General features: G+C 38.1%; 1 protein-coding gene and 1 long non-coding RNA gene across 3 annotated transcripts in view; one reads left to right on the top strand and one right to left on the bottom strand.

Annotated features, from left to right (window-relative positions):
- The window catches only part of ANKRD44 (ankyrin repeat domain 44), a 67093-nt gene extending 44640 nt beyond the window's left edge, over nucleotides 1-22453 (top strand). The window contains exons 15-28 of one of the 2 annotated variants that reach the window (XM_053472227.1): nucleotides 867-950; nucleotides 2771-2882; nucleotides 3980-4051; nucleotides 4685-4886; nucleotides 5476-5563; nucleotides 6461-6578; nucleotides 7662-7878; nucleotides 8673-8760; nucleotides 10225-10308; nucleotides 11236-11381; nucleotides 12149-12231; nucleotides 13212-13294; nucleotides 18323-18414; nucleotides 22094-22453. In XM_053472227.1, the coding sequence (XP_053328202.1) occupies nucleotides 867-950; nucleotides 2771-2882; nucleotides 3980-4051; nucleotides 4685-4886; nucleotides 5476-5563; nucleotides 6461-6578; nucleotides 7662-7878; nucleotides 8673-8760; nucleotides 10225-10308; nucleotides 11236-11381; nucleotides 12149-12231; nucleotides 13212-13294; nucleotides 18323-18414; nucleotides 22094-22152 (1528 nt within the window). In that variant the 3' untranslated portion in view covers nucleotides 22153-22453. Of the gene's footprint in view, nucleotides 1-866; nucleotides 951-2770; nucleotides 2883-3979; nucleotides 4052-4684; nucleotides 4887-5475; nucleotides 5564-6460; nucleotides 6579-7661; nucleotides 7879-8672; nucleotides 8761-10224; nucleotides 10309-11235; nucleotides 11382-12148; nucleotides 12232-13211; nucleotides 13295-18322; nucleotides 18415-19570; nucleotides 20020-22093 lie in introns of those variants that run through there. The other variant, XM_053472226.1, reaches the window with a different exon arrangement.
- On the bottom strand, nucleotides 16881-17239 carry LOC128502417 (uncharacterized). The gene is made up of 2 exons (XR_008355108.1): nucleotides 16971-17239; nucleotides 16881-16929 (listed from the first exon to the last, which is right to left on the bottom strand). It is a non-coding gene; the product is annotated as an uncharacterized LOC128502417 (long non-coding RNA).
- Nucleotides 22454-22660: the final 207 nt, after the last annotated feature.

Below are 22660 nucleotides of genomic sequence, written 5' to 3'. Positions count from 1 at the left end.
CTTCTAAGTAAACTTGCACACAGTTTTTAATGAACTCGGCAGGTTGTTCCAATCATCTTGCAGAACTAATAACAGTTCTTCTGTGGATTTAGTGAGCCTCAATTGCTTCTTACTCGTCATGTAATCCTAGATAGACTTGATGATGTTGAGATCAGGACTATGTGGGGGACATTCCATCACTTCCAAGACTCATTGTTCTTCTGTTCTTCTTAATGCTAGTCTTTATGTATGTTTTGGGTCGTTGTCATCCTCCAAACTAATTTTAGGGCAAATTGGATGCCTCCATGATGTTGTATGATGGATGAAATATCTCTCTGCACTTCTCAGCTTTATTATTTCTGACCAAATCCTCAGCTCCATCTGAGAAATTTAGCCTCAAACTTGCATTGAAGATTGATATTTAAAAATTTATGTTGGGCAGAGAAATATAAAAACACAATCAGAGAATATGATCAAAACAGACCAAGAGACAGATAGGGGAGTAGATCCAGGGGTCTGAGGATCTACTATAGAGGTGAATCACATGCTATCTTGTGTGTTTATTTATCTATGTGTCAAATTCGATTTTGGGCTACAGTATTACAAGTGACTCCCTCAGTGAATGTTGCCGACGGTTGAAAGCGTGAAGCGTAATGGCCCTGTCATGGCAGCTCTGATTGTTGTCTTGCTTTAAACCTACCACAAGAATTTGTGTACAGAACTGTAGCTCTTTGTAAATGCTTTGACACGTCTGTGAATGTGCATTTCCTCTTTTTATGTGAATCTTTCTTCTTTAGCTTTCTCTTTATAACAGTTCATCCATTATTATAGGCTTTGCTTGCATTTACCCTTCCTGACACCTAAATATGTTTGTTCTTTTGTTTAAGGGGAAGTAATATCTTGGGCAGCACTCATGAAGGCACAGAAGAATCTGAAAGGGCTGACATTTTAAAAGAAAATGAAGCTGCAGAGTATGTGTTTGCATCGTTTGTTTCTCTTTAAAACTCCCATGTACTGTAACACAACATCAACTCTTCCTAATCTATATACCAAGAGATACAGTGTTCAAGATAAAGATAACAAAAGATTAGTACTGAGTAATTGTGTTCCACTGAGTCTAGATAAAAATGAATAGCATAGCGGTGTGTGAAGTTTAATAAGATTACCATTAAATGGTTTATGAATAATATCAACAAAGTCCTCAAAAAAATTAAAGAGGGTGAACTGAAGACCATGTATATGTTTAAAAGAAAAAATGTTTAACCTTCAGACTGCAACATTAACCACTCCGCATCTGGATCAGAGGCAACCCCCAGCCAAACATCAATATTCAAACACAGGAGGTGGATTGATCTTCTTATTGAAGGAAACACACAGAGAATATTCATATCTGTAAAAATAGATTATTTATTGACCCATCCCTTGATCAATATAACATTTGTAAATCAAATATGCATCAAAGGAGAAGAAAGTAAGCCCCAAAATGGGGGAGGGGTGAAACACCTTTAACAGCGCTTAATCTTTGGCACATTAACCCCAAACACCCACTGAACATAAATATATTCGCTATATATGTCACATGATTAAAATTTATTTCGTTATAATTAACAACTCTTAGAAAATCCAGCTATTGGTAAAATATATTAACAAGAATCATGTGACCCAAAATTACACGAAAAGAGTTGTGAAAAGAGAAAGCATGTAAAAAAAATATAGTTTGTATAATTGAAAACCAGCCTCTATGTTAATACCTAAAAACTCTTTTATTCGCATTGATCCATTTAGCTGTAATTTAATCTCAAGCATTTTATAGTAAATATATATGTATATGCTGTTGTAGTATATAGTGTTGGATCATGTTTCAGAGATGAAGAATCAGTATTTAGAACTTGGCTGATCAGTCAACTGAAGGTTTATACCAAGGCAGAGTTCTGCCTTGAATTATACCTCCTGTCAGGCTTAAACCCGTAGTATCTTCACTTTTGGCATAAATCACAGTGTTGACACCATAGTTTAGGAAGGATGGCTAACCCCCAGCTGCCACTCATATGTATGCTTGGAAAGTCGGAGAGCACACACCAGCAAAGCCTGTAAATAGTTATGTCTTCCCTTCCTTTGTCTTTTCATCGCCTTTTCTCTCCCTCCTTGATAGTCTTTCTTTATTGCCTTTTACTTTTTAATCTTGCATTCGGTTCGGTTCCTGGCAGTGCAACTCCTATCCCTTGCTGCAAATGCCTAATGCTGCCTAGGACTTGTTCTAGAACACTATGCCCTGTATTTACCAAGATAAAACACAAGCAGTTACAGGAATATTAAGCACTTTCTAGATCAACATTTAATTGCTCTTTATGGCAACTCCTCTGGATTTAGCACCCCAGGTTTACCTTTATAAACATGACCCTGCCGGTCTTTTGTATTTCTGGTTGGCTCCTAATCTTTTAAATGGGGACCAAGAAATTGCCATGCTATTAACCTGATCATTTGTGGCCATTTACAGTTAAATCCTGGTCCGGTAAGAAATTTTTGGTGTGCATTTTTTCATTTATCACAGAATTCATTAATTAAAACGGTAATACTATGCCTGGACACATCACAGATGTTGTGTGTGCCCTCTGTATAGTGCTAAAGCCTTTTCAAAACATAAATAATACACAATACATATAAAATAATAATTCTTTTATAAACCACCAATGCTTATTGAAGGTCTATTTCACAATTCAGATTTCGAAATTGCTGTACATTTTCAGTATCTTATGCTGTTGTAATAAAAAAACTTTGCATTTTAAAATAGGTGTATAGCATTTCTGCTTCAGAATGGTGCCAACCCATTAATATTTGACAAGGCCGGATACAACGCTGTCCACTATGCTGCTGCGTATGGTCATAGGCAATGTCTGGAGTATGTAAGTAACTAACAAATGTGGATATACTCATAATTAATATAATTCTTTTTATAATAATAAGAAAAATGGAGCTCACAGTCCTATGACTAATGAAAAAGGTCATTGTATCTCCAATGAACACTTACTTGCATAACATCTATAATGTCTTTTTAGTATCCCAGAGGACACCAGTTTTTTTATGAAAAAAAGTTTTGTGTACCTTTTAACACATCAAACAACCATAAAGGGACACATTGTTTTTGAGGTGATGCTGTAGGGATGGATTAGGAGTAAGGCATCTTTGTTGAAAGCTGTTTTACATTATTCAGAAAGTATTTATCCACAGGGGTTGCTAATGAGGAATATAAACATGGTCTTACCATCACCACCATAGCAACTATTCTGTAGGAGCAGGATGGTGCTGGTCACTTGGCTTCCACTCAAATGGTTTCAACATGTGGCTACAGGCTAGATAGACACTGATGTACATTGTGGGAGTGCAAGAGAGTAAGGCCTTAAAGTGTCAGAGCCGATTTCCTAGCAACATCCAGCCCTGAGCAGGAACAGACAATTAGGGTAGCAACTCTTGTTGCACGTAAAGTGTTACCCTGCAGCATGTGGCATGTCATTTATGCCACTATATGAGATTATAGATTGCACATATTGTAGGGTAACACTTTTCATGTGCTGATCAAGAATAACTGAAAAGTAAATGTGTCATGGAGAATGCGGAAAGAACACTTTTAAAACTGTGCATCAGGAGTGCTCTTTATTTCCACACTACTGTGACTTTTAGGGGTGTAGAACAGTGTGAATTAATCAAACCCACTGGCCATTCTGAGCTCCTAGAAAAGAGTGAGATCAATGAGGAATAGAGAGACTTGCGTCCGAACAACAACTGTCCTTCCTAAGCAGCACTAGGAAGCTATGTGCTGAATTCTGTTGCATTGTTAATGGAGATTTCAACATTCACTGGTTTGCAGAATTAAGAAAAGGTTGCTGACATGAACTTGCTAACTCCTGTTACAGTGAAGAGCCCAGTTTGGCAGCAGAGTGTTTGATCAATGATGTTCTTATTACAGCGTTAATGTGAAAATGTGCTTTATATTTATATTCAGCTTCTGGAAAGAACTAAAAACTGCACAGAGGAACCAATTGTCTCGTCTGCAAAAAGCCCATTGCATTTAGCGGTATGTGGAATTAAAAAATGAGCAAATGACATGTAACTCAAATAATTATGTAGAAAATGTACTTGTGTACTGTGAAATAAGTAGATAAGGTAGCTGGAAGTAATATGTAGTTGAGTAACAGGATTGATCAGGTGAGAGAATCATTCACTTAATGCCAGACCACAAAAGGCATAAAATCAGCAGCACAGTTACTCAGAAATCACGGAAGCAGAAAACCTAGAAGGTGATGCAGTCTTAACAGGCTCAATTCTGATGTTGGCAACCATTGCTTCCATATTGTTAGCTGATCATACCAGAGTAGTGGTATGGGGCTGTGGACCTTCTCCTGTTTAAATCATTTTTATGATGGAAGCATGACATGGGGAGTTTGACCGACCTTCACTGAAATGACACGCAAACATTTAGCGGTCCAGTGTTTGCAGCTAAAATGGAGATAACTGTGCAAAAATCACAGCAAAAATCAAACTGCAAATTGTGGATACTGGAGGGAGATTTTGCATTCATTCATGAGAGCTACAGCCTTAGTTTAAATTACACTGTTGCCACTTAACGTTCAACTACCACTTTATATCACATATCTCCTTTTTTAGTTTATTGAATTGATCATTTTAGTCACATTTCAATCTTGTTTAGGCATATAATGGACACCATCAAGCTTTGGAACTTCTTCTTCAGTATTTTGTTGATGTGGACATTAAAGATGAAAAGGGTCGGACGCCATTAGATCTTGCAGCGTTCAAAGGGCATACAGAATGCGTGGAATCTCTTATTAACCAGGGAGCCTCAATTCTTGTAAAGGACTTTGTCTCTGAAAGGACTCCTCTACATGCTGCTGGTATGTTCCTCTGTAAATAAATGACAGGTTCCATAACGTGTGCTTTTAGTAACAAAAATATGGGTATGTTTACATTAGGAGGATGTAAGCATACACAGCTTCCCACAGAATAGCTTCATGAGCAACACTCCCTCAAGTGACAGTGGAGCGTAAATCACAGATCATACCGGGGCAAATTTATTTTCACTTAATGGAAGCTGCCTATCTCAAGCAGTTCTGGAGATTTACTTTTGTACTAATGTGATTTATTTTATGTATAGTTGGGCATATACATGGACCATGCATTTAAGTGTGCACTTAGTAGTGAATTCAGTAGTGGGTGCTTTTAGTAGCAAGAAACAAAGGTTACGTTTAATTGTATGTAGTTTAATTCCCATGTACCCAGTTCATATTGCCCAGGGTTACCCCATTCTAGGGCATTTTCGAAGACCTAATACATAGAATTCATTGTTCTTTGTATTTCATTTATACTCATGTCTAAAAATAATTTTTATGGGTGAGTTATATTTGGTTGGCAGTGACAAATCATTTCCATTTTCCATTCTGATTCACAATTCATAAAAAGGTTCAATTACATTTTGTTCCTCAGTTATCAATGGGCATACATCATGCCTGCGGCTGTTACTGGAAATGACTGATACAGATGGCGTTGTAGATGTAGTGGATGCCAGGAAGCAGTAAGTGGTCTTTTTTATAGACTTTGCTGTAGTTGTTTCAAAATGGCTAATAAAAACATCAACAGGCTTCTGGGCACATTCAGGGCATTTAGTAATTTGCTGGTCACAAATTGTTGTCAAGCTAATTGAAATATTACAGTGGCCACAAAAATCCCCACAGCTTTTCCCAGCTACTTTTTTACTTTCCTTTTTGCTTTATATGTTATTGTACTTTAAAACTACATTGGAAAAGTATGCATAAATAAACTGTGGCAACAGTTTTAAACAAAATAATAGGTCTAAATACATTCAATGCTAAGTATGACAAGGTTCCTGTTTGAGAGAAACCTCATCTCCCCCTGAGCTCTCTGTTCAGCTTACTAAAGGGGGGCTATGACCACATTTATCTTCAGGCATCAGTGGATTTACATGTTTTGTGCCCTCTCTGACCACATTGTAAAACAGTACGATTTAACTGCAAATGAGAAGGGAGATTAGGTAGGGATCTAGAAATGAAAAATCCAAAAGCTAATGCCCATTGGCCACTGGCCATTGCCAGTGTTGACTTCCTAAAACAAAAGCTAGCTTCTCAGCTCATTTTGGTAGTAGATGTACTTTTGTTCATTGATGTCCCGTGCACTTTAAAGTCAGATGTATGCTACTGGGCAAATAAGAATCCCTAACTGGGATGCAGGTAAAGACAGCGATGCCATTAAAGTGCAAGCCTTGTAAGGTTGTCCCTAAGTGACAGTGAGAGCTAATTGTCGGCCCGCTGTGACCCTGCTGAAAATCAGCCATACGTTTTGGCTCATATTTAATCTTATTTTCAGAATCTTTTGGCTTAGTGCTGCTGTATGATCACACAGTGACATCACATATAAGTGTGTGCTACTGCTGATGTGCCTTATCTGTTTGTAGAACACCTTTGATGCTTGCAGTAACATACGGACACATTGATGCAGTCTCTCTGTTACTCGAAAAAGAGGCATCAGTCGATGCAGTTGATGTCTATGAATGCACAGCACTGCACCGAGGGGTAAGTTATGCTCCTTATTATTCATAAGAACCCTATTTTGTTACACTACTTGATAACTGAAAACTTAGACATATGGTTAAAGTAATACAATAGAATCGGAAGTATAATGCAGTATTTTTGAACATTGTAAAGTGGCTTATTGTTATTGAAAGGGGCTGACGTTTAGATCTCAGAAAACAACTTAATTAGTTGTTATTGGTTAAAGGAATGGTTATAACATTGTGATGTATAGTTCTGAATATAGCAAAATGTATAGATACCCAGCCCCACATTCACTGCAGCGTTTCGCTGTGAAACACTCTGAAGAACATTTAGGGTTTTTAGTTTGACCTGTTAGCTGGTCTAATCAGGGTCACATAAAGATTTATTCTTGCAATCTATCCTAAGGGAACTTGCAGCATGGCCCACCTGCTTAGTCTGCTAAAAGGACACGCAGCAGCCACCAGGAAAGGAAGTCAGTGGCTTATGTCCCTATCAAATAGATATCATTTTTATAATTACACATTTCATAATTTCATATTTCCACTTAATGTAGACAAATGTACTTTGAGACATAGTTCTGAAAATAAAATGTCATAGTTCTAAAAAATGATACGCATCTAAAAGGTAAAATTATAGTTTATTTAAATTGATGAATTCAATATCTATAATCTTTCATTGTATATAAGTCAGGTCTGCTTAAAGGGAATGTCCAATGTCAATTTTCAAAGACTAAAACACCATGTATGGCAAACATAATTGAGTAAATATGAAACACAAATCTGGAAACGTAGAAAGATTATGGGCCTTTGACAGCTGAAGTAAAACATACTGATTGTCACCATAGTCTCTCAAATATTTATCCAATTCACCCAAATATTCACCCAAATATTCACCCAATAGTGTCCACAACATCCACTGTAATCCATTGATTGACTCGTGTTCGTGCATTATTATTTGTGAGACTGAAGACTGACTGATTTATCATTATTTATTTACATTTGTGCGAGCAATGTATAGAAAGCTAAATTGACAAATCGGGAATGCTTGATACAAAGAAAAGTACATTTTCATAACATTTAAACATCTGAAAATTCACTGCAGATTATGACAGGCCATGAAGAATGCATCCAAATGCTGCTGGATCAGGAAGCATCACTTCTATGGAAAGATTCCCGAGGACGAACGCCGTTGCATTTTGCAGCAGCACGAGGTCACGCTACATTACTAAGTGAGCTGCTCCAGGTTGCACTCTCAGAAGGAGACAGCAATTTCATAGACAACAAAGGCTACACGCTGTTGCACTGGTCAGCTTATAATGGTAAATAATAATGAATATTCTTGTTTCAAAAACGTGATAGGATCTGTTTAAAGAAACTGATGAAGTAAAAACCACTTTACTTAATGATGCCACAGAAATTTCTTATGGTTGCCCCAGAGAGGATAACTACAAACTGATTGCTAACTCAATGGGAGAAGGACATGGGTGAGCCGCTTTCAGGCAGGTAGACAAGATATAGGGGTAAGTTCAAAGTAACCTTAAGGTGATATACCAAAAAAAAGACAAAATAATATAAACTATAGTACCCCTATCCGAAAGAATAAGTCAAGGCTTAAATTTGTATTCAATAGATAAAATAGAGCCAAATTAAGTAAAATAAATACATAAAGACATTACATTGCTGGTAAACTGTAATTGTATTTCTTAGCATAAGGTGTTACAATGTTTACTACAGTCTTCTACTAAACGATTCAAACAATAGCCTTAGCGGTAACAGAGTTTTAAAACAATTACATTCTGGAAGATCTGTTGGAACTATGCCCAGAACATACAATTCCTGAGAGGTGAAACCTAATCCCTTAAGAGAAAGAAAGAGGTTCCTTCTCTTGCTACTTAGTGCTGTCTTGCTTTCCATGTTTTAGGTTTTGTATCGCTGGAGTCACTAATTTCCGGTCACTCATATTATTATGGTTCTGTTTGTCTAAGGAAAATATTGAACATTTCTGTAATAAGTACATTGTGGTTTAAAACAGCAAAGTAAACAACTCATCTCTTTATATTCTTCACCTGTAACATTTGTTAATTGTTTTATTTGTTTTGTTTTAATTACACAGGCAATGAAAACTGTTTAGAGGTACTACTAGAGCAAAAATCATTCAGAAACTTTCACGGAAATCTCTTTTCTCCATTGCACTGTGCTGTGTAAGTATAACTGTGTATTATTTATCAATTAGAAGAATATCATGATCTTACAGGTTTATTTAAATATGGTGTTATCTCTAAAGGGACACCTCGGCTTTACGTTGACAAGAGGTCCTGTGGATTTTAGTGAAACATGATGGATGAGGTTTTCTGCTGCACCTCTGGAGTATCCATTTAAGAGATTATAGTGCATTGTAGGAAAAAAGTTTTAATAGGCCATAACTGAACTATGTCTGGAATTAAGGATCCAGTTTTACTTCAGGCGCCAGCATGATTAGCCAAGAAGATATAGTAATACTTTAAAAGCAATGGCTATCTGGTTCTTGGGAACACAGAGTAGATGGGGAGCAGAGAATTTTACTGGAGGTGCTTGCATTGATTTAGGGGTCTGGGCTGGCAAAAGTTTGAGAAACAATGAAAATCCATTTAGTATGTGAGCCATCCTACATTGTCCTTTCTCTAAATCTTCCGTAGATTCAAAGTTATCAAGTGATGAATAAGTTGTAGTTTTAGTAGATAGGATGTAGATGTAATGAAGACATAAAATAAAGAAGAATATAATATAAACAAAAAGTGAACAATTTATAAACACTCTTCTTTATGCTAGAAACCATTATCATGCATCCAATTAAATGAATTTTTGTGTGGCATTTCTGAAAAAGCAAGAAATGCAATACTTCTGGTGTTGCAGGCAAAACCCTAATTTTTAATCTTCAAGCGTAATCTTAATATAAATCATCAATAACTATATTAATATATCAACAAATAAGTAACATGCTTGCATAATGTGAAGGTCCACAGTATGTGAATGTCTACAACATTTATAGAAAAATGTGTGACCGCAGTTTACAGTATTTGTATGCAAATATAATAAATCAGACTGTTACAAATACTTTATGAACCCCTGCTGTCTGGTGTACAGATAAGACAGCATCCCGGGGCCACAAGCCCTGCAAGGAAGGAGATACCATTCAGACCAGCTGTTCTAACAAGACTCCAAGGTCCTCCTCAGCATCAATCAGTAGGCTTAACAGTGGCCATGGAGTGAAATTTACAAGATGGAGAGACCCTACATGCTAGCTGCACTGTTGGATCCGAAGCTCCTCTGCATTTGCCACAGTCAGGTTTAACAGTTCCCATTGGCAGAATTTTCTCCTCCATAATTTACCCAAAGTTGCATCCCCATTTAGCACCCATCAAACCCTGCATCTGTGAGAATACAGTTTTTGAGAGCCTCTAATAAGAAATCCAAAAATCTGCTCCTGCGCTTCAGTTATGTTTCTATTTGTGGTTGAAATGTGCATTGACTGCTGCATGCATGGTGTCATACCTGGACCATCTCTTCTTATTTATTTTTTTCATTACACATTTAAGATAAAAAGAAAAATGTATGTATCTTTATACCCACTGGGTTTAAAGTATTGTCATTCCTTCATAACATTGCTTTTCTTTCTGTTCTTTTAGAGTTAATAATCATGAAAACTGTGCTGCACTGCTTATCGGGGCTATAGATGCAAGCATTGTCAATTGTAAAGACAGCAAAGGAAGGTAATGAACACAAGCAATTGTTTGTAACATAACAAATGCAAAATGGTTTATACTGCAGTCCTGATAAAAGTAACTGTCATTGATGCTAAAGGGGACAATACACAATATTAAGAACTAAGGGTATTCAGACTTTTGAACAGGGGTCATTTCATTTTTGTTGCTATGTTTTGTTTTATGATTGTGCCATTCTCTTATAACCTACAATTGAATATGAATCCCATTAGAAATGCAAGAAATGTATTTTGCCTGCTCACTCATTCACCCTTTCTTTAAAAATGGTACATATTTTACCTTATATAACTTTTGATCACAGCTGCATACGCAGATTATATAACAAACATTATATCAATATTTTAAATGTAAAAGAAGAAATATTCCTTTTATATATGCTGACATAATACACTAACACATACATACACACTCTCTAACATGATAAACCTATACATACTAATACAAATATACATATACACACTTACACTCCTTCTCTCCCTCTCCCACCTTCAGTACAACTGCCCCCCCACCTAGAACAGAGCCATATCTTCAGTGCAGCTCGCACTCTCTGTGCAAGCTACCTGACTAGTACTGCATCATGTAATGTGTGTTACATGACCAGATGGAACCAGGACAAGTGAGAGCATGTGGCCTCAACAGGGGCTCCAGCCTCATTATTATTAGTATTTTTATTATTTTTACTATAATAACACCGCAAGAAAGTCTTGAAAGCTAACACTATATCTTTACTATCAATGTAGGTCCACTAAAGTGTATCACTAATGGGCAAAAATACACATTTAATGGTGCTTTTCATAGAATATAATATTGAAAAAAGTCAGTGCTCTATTTTAATGTCACTCGCATCTCTGAGAATGTTAGCCTAAACGTCACTTTGTGTAAAAATGTTGTTACTGGTTGTTTTTCTGTTATTAGAACTCCACTCCATGCAGCAGCCTTTAATAATCATGTGGATTGCCTGAAGCTGCTTTTAAGTTACAACGCAAATGTAAATATTGTAGACAACTCAGGGAAATCGCCACTAATGATGGCTGTGGAAAAGGGTCACCTAGATGCTACAGGTTTGTAAACTTGATTTCTGCTTACTTTCAGAGAAATGTTTCCTGGATTATAGTGATTTAAAAATGTACTATTGCAGCCTGTTGTTATGCAAATATGTAAATACATACTGGTGATTCGCCACTGCCCATTCATGAAAGTAAACATGCTATGAGCTCAACTTTTGCTGGTCAAATAACCCAGTAATATAACTGCCCAAGACACATTTGACAATTTTATATATATATATATATATATTTATATATATTATTTTTTTTAATGTTATGTTAATGCTAGACTCACTTTTGTGGCTCTGCATTGATTTGCAAAAGACTGCAGTCACCTTCACGGCCCATATGCCAACCCATCATAAAATGATGAATGTACATATGCACACACATTTTGATTAGGGGAAGGGCTGGTACTTTTTGGTTTAGAGGGGTAGATAAAAGAAAGTGGCACCCTGCCCCCATGTATATACACATTCACTCACATGCTCTTTGACACACATCTGGAGCCTTTCTCCAGACCTGCAAGCTACCGCTCTGCTACTGCATGGTCAAGTAGAGTCATGTTAGATGGCCCCACTGCACTCCCACCTCTCTTTGCAACTGACCCAACTCAGACCAGCTTTTGGGTCCCTCAGGGTCCAGCCTACCACTGATTTTGATTGAATTAATAATTTTCATCTACATTCTACTTTCTCATACTGGTACAACATGCTTGAAAATAACGCTTCTGTGACAGGTGCATTATACGTTGTTTTAAAAAAAATCTTTTGTATTTTTAGGTATTTTGATTAATAGAACAAAAGTGGATTTGGCTGGAAAAGATAAGCTTTCAAATACAGCACTTCATTTGGCCTGCATTGCAGTAAGTAAAAAACGAAAATGTGTTATTCCTTTATCATTTCACAGTGCTTGTAAAAATATGTTTTAAATAAAATGTGTATCATTTACATAGACTCCATACATAAAATATTTATACACATGTAATTTCAACGTTACGTGTCCTTGAGACTAGATTCTACTTCGCTTACAGACCACTAGTGATGTATTCTGACTTAGATCGTCCAATCAACTGGCGGACTGATCGTCCCTGATTTGGCGATCAAGACCACGGTGTGCTGCAGTTATACTATAACAAGTCTCCAAACACCCCCTACCCCCTCTCAGTTGACTTATAAAATTGAAAAAAATCTTTTTTAGAAAACCCCATTGATACTTACCAACCTAATATTATTTAAAAAAAATAAAAACATGGTGTAGGGAGCATTTTTACTCTTTAATGCGATCAAAAAAATGCAGTTTTTTGCCACATATTTTGGAAGCGGTTTGTGGAGAAATGGTTGCATGAAAAAAGAAAACGGGTGCTTCTGAAGTAGCCTTTATTATGTGCTTTTCAGAAACATATATTTTTGGGGGCGTTTTCTTACAGGGTCAACCCAAGTAGGTGAACAGGCCACCAGCAGCATAAATAGGCAGGTGGTAGCACACCGGTGTCGGGGGCTTGCGGGAACAGGGAGGAGGTAGCACACTAGTGTCGGGGGTTTGCGGAAATAGGCAGGTGGTAGCAGACTTGGGAGAGGAACAGGCGCTCCAAAACAGACAGGAGGGGGAGGCAGGCTCAAGCAGATTAGAACCTAGGTGAGTATAGAAACTGTTGTTCAGGAGATTTTTTATATGATTTTATATGAATATGATTCAGTGAAAATAAACATTTAGTTTCACGTGGTAAAAATGTCAAAAGTTGAAAAAATGAATTACTGCTTTCAAAACTGTATGGTTTTATACAAATTAAGCATTTTCCAAATTTCTACTTAAAACATGTCTGTATGCAATTTATGCTTTCAGGGTCATGAAGGTTGTGCATTGATAATTCTTGACAAAATAGAAGATAAAAACATTATCAATGCAACCAATAATGCTTTGCAAACGTAAGTGTGACATTATTGTTGTTGTTGCTATTAAGAATTACACAGTTTCACAAATTATAGTTCATGTAACAATTTATGAAATATATAGAGGTGAACATCCCATGGATTTTAAACTAATAAAATAAATACAGGCTGCTACCAGGCAGTGAGAAAGTGTGGGGAGCTGGGGAAGAATTACTTTTGGAGGCTGGGGGATATGTCACTTTTTTTTTCTTTCCTATATACTGTTTATATGTATGTGTGTGTGTGTGTGTATATATATTGTGACAAACCCTATAGCATTAGGGCCACACATGTCACTTTTTAGGGGTCCTAAGCACAGTCCTCTAGGGCAATCAGAGTCAGGAACAGCAGCTTTGAACAAAATAGCGCTTTATTTTTAATCGCTCAAACCCCAAAACCAAATCATAAAACGAAAACCTAGCTCCCAATTGGAGCCCTCTCTAACTAAACTATGCTGGTGCAGACTGACCAGCCTAATCACCCACTATCTCAACCTCCCAGCCAGACCCAGCTACGCCAGGCTCTGGAAAACCTCCCCCAGACAGCACACAAAAGAGTCCAGGCAGGTATTGCCTCACTTGGCTCAGGGATGATCTTGTTCAGGGCCTCTCCTTGCCCTGGGAGTACAGGGAACTTCCTCTTCCCCCAACAGTCTCTCTGAGTATCAGGCTCCAGGGGTTTTTAATGTCCAGCACCTGTGCCTGATGTCAGCCTCATAGAAATCCCGGACCAGATCCTGTGGACTTCTTGCCTCATGGAAAACCCGGCATGGAGTTTCCACAAAATGGGGAAATGGAGCATTGGCCCACCCTGCTCTCCAATTGCTCCACCCCAGGGACCCATACGTATACTCTGCATAGCAGCTGTACCCAGATGCCATGCTAATCATCTCCCTGGGGTTCACACGGTCACATATCCTCCCCACCAGCTCAGAACCATGGGGCTGAGCGACCATGGGACTAAGCAGCTCTGCTGATGACGTCCCTCTTAGGTTGGCATCAGGGGGCTTTCCTTTCCACACACCATAAATGTGGCCCGGTAGTGGATACTTCCTCCTTGTATCCGTCTGCCCTTCTGGGTTTCTGCAGTGATCAGTGAATGGGTAACACTTTGCACAGCCACGTCTCTTCTCTGTACAAATGAAGACCATCGTAGCTTGCCCATGAAAAAGGTCTACCCTGTGTGATCTACACGATACAGCCAAGCGCACACCATCTTCAAGCTGTTTCCCCGTAGCTTGTTCACCATCACTCCTTTTAATACCAAGCCCATTTTTATGTCCTCTTACCCCAGATGCGTGTAATGGATGGACCTTACTGTCACCTGTAGAAGGTTCCTCCTTTGAAGTATGGTTTCTGCTGGACCTGGGACCACCTGCTCCCTGGAGTAGCTTACTGCCATGTTGCTCTGCTAGTTGGTCAGTACTTCCAGCACCATGCATAGTCCCTCCATCACTTAGGTTATAATGGTTATTTTCCATGCCATTCTTCTTTTCCTCCAGGCAGCTTGTTTTGTACTGTATCTGCTCACTTGCTGCTTGTGCAATTTGTGACGTTTCAGATACTGTGTCCATTTCCTCTTGGACCTTAATCTGTTTCTGTAGAGCTAGCTTGGCCTCCCTTTCTTCAGCTAGCTGTATACCCAGTTCATCTAACTGGAGTTGTAGTAGTACATGTTTTTCTACTGCAGTAACCCTTTGTTCCTCAAGGGTTGCTTTCACCTCTCTCAGCTCTAAGGTGGATATCTCCAGTTGATGCCTGAGGGATATATTCTCTTTCTGCAGTTTAAGTCCAACTTGTTGAAGCTTTTCATTGGACATAAGGGCTTTCTCCAGATTCCCTGACAATGTGTCTCTCTCGGTCTGGATATCAGCAAGCTGCCTCATTAATGTTTGCCTGTCGCGTTCTGTGTTACTCAGTATTGCTTCCAGGTTACGTTGGATCATATCACTCTCCCTTAAAGCTTGATCTCTGTTGTGAATAGCCAATCCTAAGTCCTCCTCTTTTAGAAGCATAGCTGCCTCCATTTGCTTTAGCTGAGCTTCTGCGTCCTGTAGCTGATCCTTGCACGATTTCAGTTCCGCCTTTTTCTGGAAATACTTGTCTTTTAGTGCTATGTTGGCCTTATGAAGTTCAGTGTTCTCTTTACTGGCTTTAAACAAGGCCTGGATTTCATCTTGTAGTTCTTTTACGGTCTCCTGCAGCTTTACTTTTTCTAGACGTTCAACTGCAAGTGTTAAATTCACACTGCTATTCTCAGAAAGGAGCCCGAATACACGCTCTGCATCCTCTTTACCTTTCTGGGACACCTCCGGGAGACGTTTTTCAACCACCAGCTTTTGTTCCTGCAACTGTTGCATCTCTTGAAGTTTTGCTGCCAGATCAACACAATGCTTTTCTCTAGAAGCAGCCACTTCATTTTGCAAAGTGAAGTTTTCTCCCTCAAGCTGGCCAATAGTTTGGTGCAATTCCACCTGTAATTGTGCTGCTTGGTTTTTAACCTTTATTAATTCATGTTCTTTTAGCAAACACTCATCAGTCAGCTTTTTGGTCTTGCAGATCTGTTTCCCAACATACTCTGACTGCTCAAGCACATACTGATTCAGCTCATCTCTGGGCATAGCTTCCACTTTCCTGAGCTTGGTAGTCCATGCCACATTGTTACCTTCACCACGACTCTGTTTGTCATAGGAAACATTTAGCTCTGTCAGTCTCTTAAGTTCACAGTCCCTCTGTTTTATAGCATCATCAAACCTTTGTTTGTTGAAGACAAACTCTTTCTGTAATTTGTGTTTCTCCTCCTGAAGTTGAAGAACCACCGGTGAAAGACTTCCTCTAGCTATCGTAAAGTCTCTTTTGTCCCCATGTGCAGCACAATTGCAAGACATAGGTAGCATTCCCACTTTCTTTTCTGCAGCATTTAGTTTATCAGTTACTTCTTTCAGCTGCAAGTTCAAATCAGAGACTTCACCCTGGTGCAGCCACTTTAAGGATTCAATTTCCTCCTTTAACTCTTGTGCCTCAATACAGGACCCTGCACACTTTATATATGCCTCTTGTGCCAGTTTCAGTGGTTCCACATATCCACTGCAGGTTGGCTGGCGAGTGAAACATGGAAAGGACATTTTATTTCTGCTTTGCTGTCCTTTTCCCATCTTGCATTAGACTAGCAGTCACTGCAATACACAAATCCAAGAGATTGTACTCCAGGGCTTTAAATCTCTCCCTCTGCAGTATGCAATCAGGTAATTACCAGCAGGCCATAGCGACGAAATGCTTTTGTTTTGCAGGTTTCACAGATACACAATACTTTTATCCAGCAAATAGAAACTTCACGTCCGGATCATCACTAAGTCGTCACAAACACAGCAAGGCCATCCTCCATAAGCATATGTATTTCAGCCAGCAATATACAAGGGCACATACCATGCAACAGTCTTTGAAGTGTTTTCACTCAATCCTCCGGGTTAAGCTGTAATCACTTCTGGCACATCCACTGCAGCTTGGTAGCTTCAGGCCACACAACACTTGGGGTTCCTGGATCCAGTGTAGCACTCGTCACCAGCATCCACTCAGTTGTTCACTTGGTTCCTGCTTTCTGCCCACAGACCATAGCAGTGCTTTGCCCGCATTCTCCACCATATGTGACAAACCCTATAGCATTAGGGCCACACATGTCACTTTTTAGGGGTCCTAAGCACAGTCCTCTAGGGCAATCAGAGTCAGGAACAGCAGCTTTGAACAAAATAGCGCTTTATTTTTAATCGCTCAAACCCCAAAACCAAATCATAAAACGAAAACCTAGCTCCCAATTGGAGCCCTCTCTAACTAAACTATGCTGGTGCAGACTGACCAGCCTAATCACCCACTATCTCAACCTCCCAGCCAGACCCAGCTACGCCAGGCTCTGGAAAACCTCCCCCAGACAGCACACAAAAGAGTCCAGGCAGGTATTGCCTCACTTGGCTCAGGGATGATCTTGTTCAGGGCCTCTCCTTGCCCTGGGAGTACAGGGAACTTCCTCTTCCCCCAACAGTCTCTCTGAGTATCAGGCTCCAGGGGTTTTTAATGTCCAGCACCTGTGCCTGATGTCAGCCTCATAGAAATCCCGGACCAGATCCTGTGGACTTCTTGCCTCATGGAAAACCCGGCATGGAGTTTCCACAAAATGGGGAAATGGAGCATTGGCCCACCCTGCTCTCCAATTGCTCCACCCCAGGGACCCATACGTATACTCTGCATAGCAGCTGTACCCAGATGCCATGCTAATCATCTCCCTGGGGTTCACACGGTCACAATATATATATACATAAATATATGTATATATATGTATATATGTATATATGTATATATATATATATATATATATATATATATATATATATATATATGTGTGTGTGTGTAAATGTACCTATACTTCTTTCTTCTGCCACATCTCTGTGACACTGGCTTCCTGGTAAACTTCTGTAAAGGGGGGGGCTCTAGGTAGACCGTCTCTCCCTGGTTGGAGGAACATGGAGTGGCTGTCCCCATGGCTCCACTCTTTTGCGGAAGTGCACCGAGTGGCCAAAACAATGGAGATAGATTTGTGGAGAAAGGGGTGCAGAAAGTTTCTTTTTGTAAAATGGTGGAGCGTCTGCACACACCTTCTCCCCTAGTTGGAAGAAGTTCACCAGGAGGCCATGTTTATGGAGAAGCAGACAAAGAAGACATGGGATGGAGCGGGTGACAACCCATGAGTGGGAGAGAGCATGAGTGGTGGTGTGAGAGAGAAATTGTTTTTGGTCCCTTTACATAAGTCTAGTGCATAGTACAGTGCATTCTCTGCAACAAGTAGCAAAACAGCAGACTGACAATGTGACTTGTGAAACTAATATAAGCTGTACAGACACATTGTGCATGAACATTTTGCTTTACAATGATGCATCACTAATAGTTATTTAAGAATGCATAAACCATTTTGTGTTATGGCTGTCGTATCGTACAGATGTAAGATCCAAAAAGTCTCAATGCGTTTGAATTTTAGGCCACTTCATATAGCAGCACAGAAAGGATATAAAAGTATTGTTGAGAGATTGATCAGTAAAGGAGCATGTGTTCTTTCGCTGGACGATGATGGTAAGTGAATAATCACTTGTGGTTAATTTCTCTTACTATTTGAATATAAATTATTGCTGTTGTGAGCAATGAAAAGCAGAAACTGACTTGATTATAACAATCAATGTAAGTTAACATGAAATAACTGCAAGTTTTACTTTTTTTGTTAAATAAATACAATGGGTGGTCACACCAGAGTTATACTTTGTATTATATATAATATCCGTGTAAAATACTGGCAGACCTCCCCATGGAAAGGTCTCCGTAATGAATGTTCAGTCCTTCAGTTTAAATGTTTCAACTCAATGTAACTCTTCTACACACTCATGGATTAAGGAATGAATACTTCTAGACTCAGCAGATATACAGACTCATCCGATTAGGAGAAACAGGTGCTCAATCAGTTAGAAAAGAAGCTTTCATTTGGGAATGCTTACAATTGATATATAAATCTGATAACATGTTAAAGAAGCAAAACAAAGAACATTGTTTAATAAATAGTCTTCCTTGAAACAAATTGAGCTAAAAGCATATTAGTACAAAACATTCATGTCCGTTCTGTGTCTGTTTTTCAATTGTTTGATTTCTGTGTGTGCTTTTTGTTCAGCTTTTTTCGATATTTAGGTTATAACACAATGGATCTTAAAAAAAAGAATATATAATAACAATAACTTTTTGGGTGATGTAGGTCAGGGGTGGGCAATAATTATGAGATTTGGTAAAATAGGGTGGATATTTTTTATGAGTCAATAAACCTATGGTACATATAGACGTCCATGTAAAGATTGTCTCAATTCAGTTCATAGCTATCAAATGCACATGCAAATTACTTTTAAAGGGACAAGATGAAGCTCTAAATTAGCAGCACCCTATCATTGTACCATTGTTGCCCACCCCTGCTGTAGAAAAGGCATAGAAAATCTTCTATATTTATTAACCAATGTTTGACCCCTGTTGGGAAACCAAACTGTCCCATTAAAAAAACCATTATAACAAGTATTGCAGATTGCTGCTTTAAAACAAGCGATGTTTATTTGTTGCATGTCTTGTAAAATAATTGTTCTGACACCGTCTAATGCAATGTCTAGCATCTGTTGCTTGTTAGATCACACAGATGTGTGGAGCTCTCACTGCTGTATCTAATACTAACTGTTGCTTTGTCTGCATTTGTGCCCAGGTCACACTCCAGCACTGGCTTGTACCCCTAACAAAGATGTAGCTGACTGCCTGGCACTTATATTGGCTGCCATGATGTCTTTACCTCCTTCCAGCACAATGACCTCCTTCAACCGCATTAGCCTTAAAAAGGACACTTTGAGTAAAAGACACTTCCGTAATGACTCCACTATAAACTGCAATAACTTTAATCAAGCACAGAACTCTAAATTACAAACTGAAGTGGATAATGAGGATTTATCAGACTCTGAAACCTTTTAAAACAACAGTACTATACATTTTACAACATTCTATTTTTAATGTAATACTCAGCGTCTGATAATGTGACACTTAGGATCTGGATATTGTTACTTATCTAGTGCCATCAGATTGCTTTTTATCTCTGATTGCACTTACAAACAATGACAATCTACCTCATATTTTTAAGAGGGTCATTAAGCAAAAAAAAGTTAGAGGGAAAACTACAGACCCTATACAGGTTGCATTATCAAAGTTACCTTGAACTGGGGCCATATTTAGACATTACAGTAATGATATTTTTAAAAAATATTTTTAAAATAGGTACCAGATCACCAGTCCGGCCTGTTATTCACACTGTGAGTGCATGTGTGACATTAACAGTGTACACTGGTGTAGCATAGTCTTCATGGGAAGACACTAATTTTGTCTTCTGTTAGTCTTGCATATATTTCCCTAAAAAGAACTAGGCCGTTTACGTGGTATGACCTGACATAAAGTGACTTCAAAATGGAGGCATTATGAAAGTATTACTTTTTGTCAACTGAGTTAATGTGAAACAAAGTCTCAATGTACTGTCATTGAATGATAGAAGTTATTTAGAATAGAAAATGGACAGACTAGATGGGCAGAATGGTTCTTATCTGCCATCAACTTCTATGTTTAAACACATTTGCGTGTAGTTGTAATTCATAGGAAGTACATACTTATTGGCAGATGACAGCAATGCCTGTGGATCCCCAGGTGTAAAATAATCTACTCAGAAAAACGTGGTATCTTATTTTAGCCCTGTGACACTTTCAGGAATCTGAAACAGAGACTTTGAAGTCCTAGAAACAAATGTCATCCCTGTGTGTAGACTATATATATAGCACCTAACATATGACTCCACTGTATCCTGCAAGTCTGAGCAGTGCATTGGCTTTATAAGGCATATTGAGGAAAAATGTCTGACGCTGAAAGAGTTAACGGTACAAATCTAAAGACATAATACATATTTAGCCATATATTTTTTCTGAGAAAGCTGCCTCTCTGTTTCTGTTATGGTAAGTGAAATATTGATGGTAATAGTAGCCACAAGTGAATTTTGGAAGAATGAATCTGTATAGCAGTACACATATATATTTTTTTAATTTTCCATTCTTTTTTGCTTATGTTATTGTTAAAAAGCACAAATACATATGGATTTTGTATAGTGATTTTTTTAAGCTTACCTGCTATGTTACCTGTAGTGAAATGGTTGGAAGCACACTGTTTACTAGTGTTTGCTGGGTGCTTTCCATGCCACCATAGTAGGAAAACAAATATTATACCCGAGTCTGTGATATGAGAAAATACTTTTTGTTCAGTAACAGTTTGGTATGTGTGAGGAGTAAATTTATAAAGGTAAAGCTAGCATGGTTCAGGGAAGTGGTGAATTTACCTCTGGTGCGGCCATAGGCCTGCCCCATGGCACCCCAGCTGCCCCCTCCATGGTCAGCAATTTCACTGCATTAAAAGGCACACTATGCCTTTAAGACACAGTACACCGGGATATGCGGTGCCTTTTAATGCAGTCTTAGGAGCTTGCACTGAGCCTCTCCCTTATAATGGGCCCATTGAGCAGTGAGACATTGAGAGACCTGATTGCCCAAGAGTGTGATCTACCCCTTGGTTTTGCTGCGGGGGGACTGCCACCCCCTTCAGTACATCACTGGTAAAAAGATAGCAGCTTTATACAACAAATGTTACATTTTCTACAGCCAATTTGAAGTTCATCTGGTACTAATGGATGAATGAATCAAAACAAAACTTGTTTTTAATCATAATCAAAATAGTGAGGATTTGAAGAAACATGACAATTAAATTGAAAGATGAAATGTATTACACAGCAATTCTTTTTCAATGTGCGCCTTTAAATTTTAAGTTGGATGTTGTGGGTAACAGTACCAAATAACATATCGTTTCCTTATATGAAATGCAGAAATGTTTTAAAATGGGTAATTTGTAGCAATTAAAACTATGAAAACATAATATTTATGGATTATTTTTCACTTTTCTAAGTTCTTTTTGGTATATTGAGTACCATTACCTCTCTCTTCTATTGTAAAACACTGTAAATAAATATTCAGATGTTGCCAGTGTTATTGTACAATTTTATTATTTTTTTACTTTAGAAATTATTGGAAGATACAATTATCCAATAAAATATATTTAACCAGCAGATAAATATGGCATAGTATTAAAGTGTGGATTTGTATTTTCCATTTATTGTTATTTTTTCATATTTGTATTCCTTTTGCCGAAGCTTCTAGGTCATACGGACCAACTTGCTCATCTGTCGGAGGTTTGCAGAAGGAAGAATGAAATAAATGTTAAGAAACAATACAAATAAAACCCATCTGTGAGGGGAATGGGCAATCGGTACAGAAGATATGTAACCTTTGTCATTCAAAAAACATCATAAGTTAATGGGTGGAAACAATGCATAAAAACAAACTTGCTTTTTTCTAGTCTTAATTATGTCATAATTTACTGTTTTCAGGATAATGTGATGTTATTTTTTGCTTAATCAAAGAAAAAATATTGATTTTTATGTAAAATTATTTTATATTATATTAAAGCAGAGAAAATATCTAATGAACATAAACCTTTCATTGCATACAGTTTATTTTGGTATTCTATTTTTATATGCAAAATCCATAAAAACAAATAGGACTACACTCAAACAGTCAACCACATTCAAAGGGAAAAAAATAATCAGACCGATCCATTTATATGTAGCTTAGCTTCTTTACTGAGGGTGTTTTGTGCCCAAGAACCTAAGACTTTTTCAGCATTTTTACATTATATTCTCCTTTTTAATTTTTCGTAC

Source organism: Spea bombifrons, chromosome 7, assembly GCF_027358695.1.
Source record: "Spea bombifrons isolate aSpeBom1 chromosome 7, aSpeBom1.2.pri, whole genome shotgun sequence".
Classification (NCBI taxonomy): Eukaryota; Metazoa; Chordata; class Amphibia; order Anura; family Pelobatidae; genus Spea; species Spea bombifrons.
The sequence above is the reverse complement of the archived record's forward strand: the minus strand, read 5'-3'. Positions and strand labels throughout refer to the sequence as shown.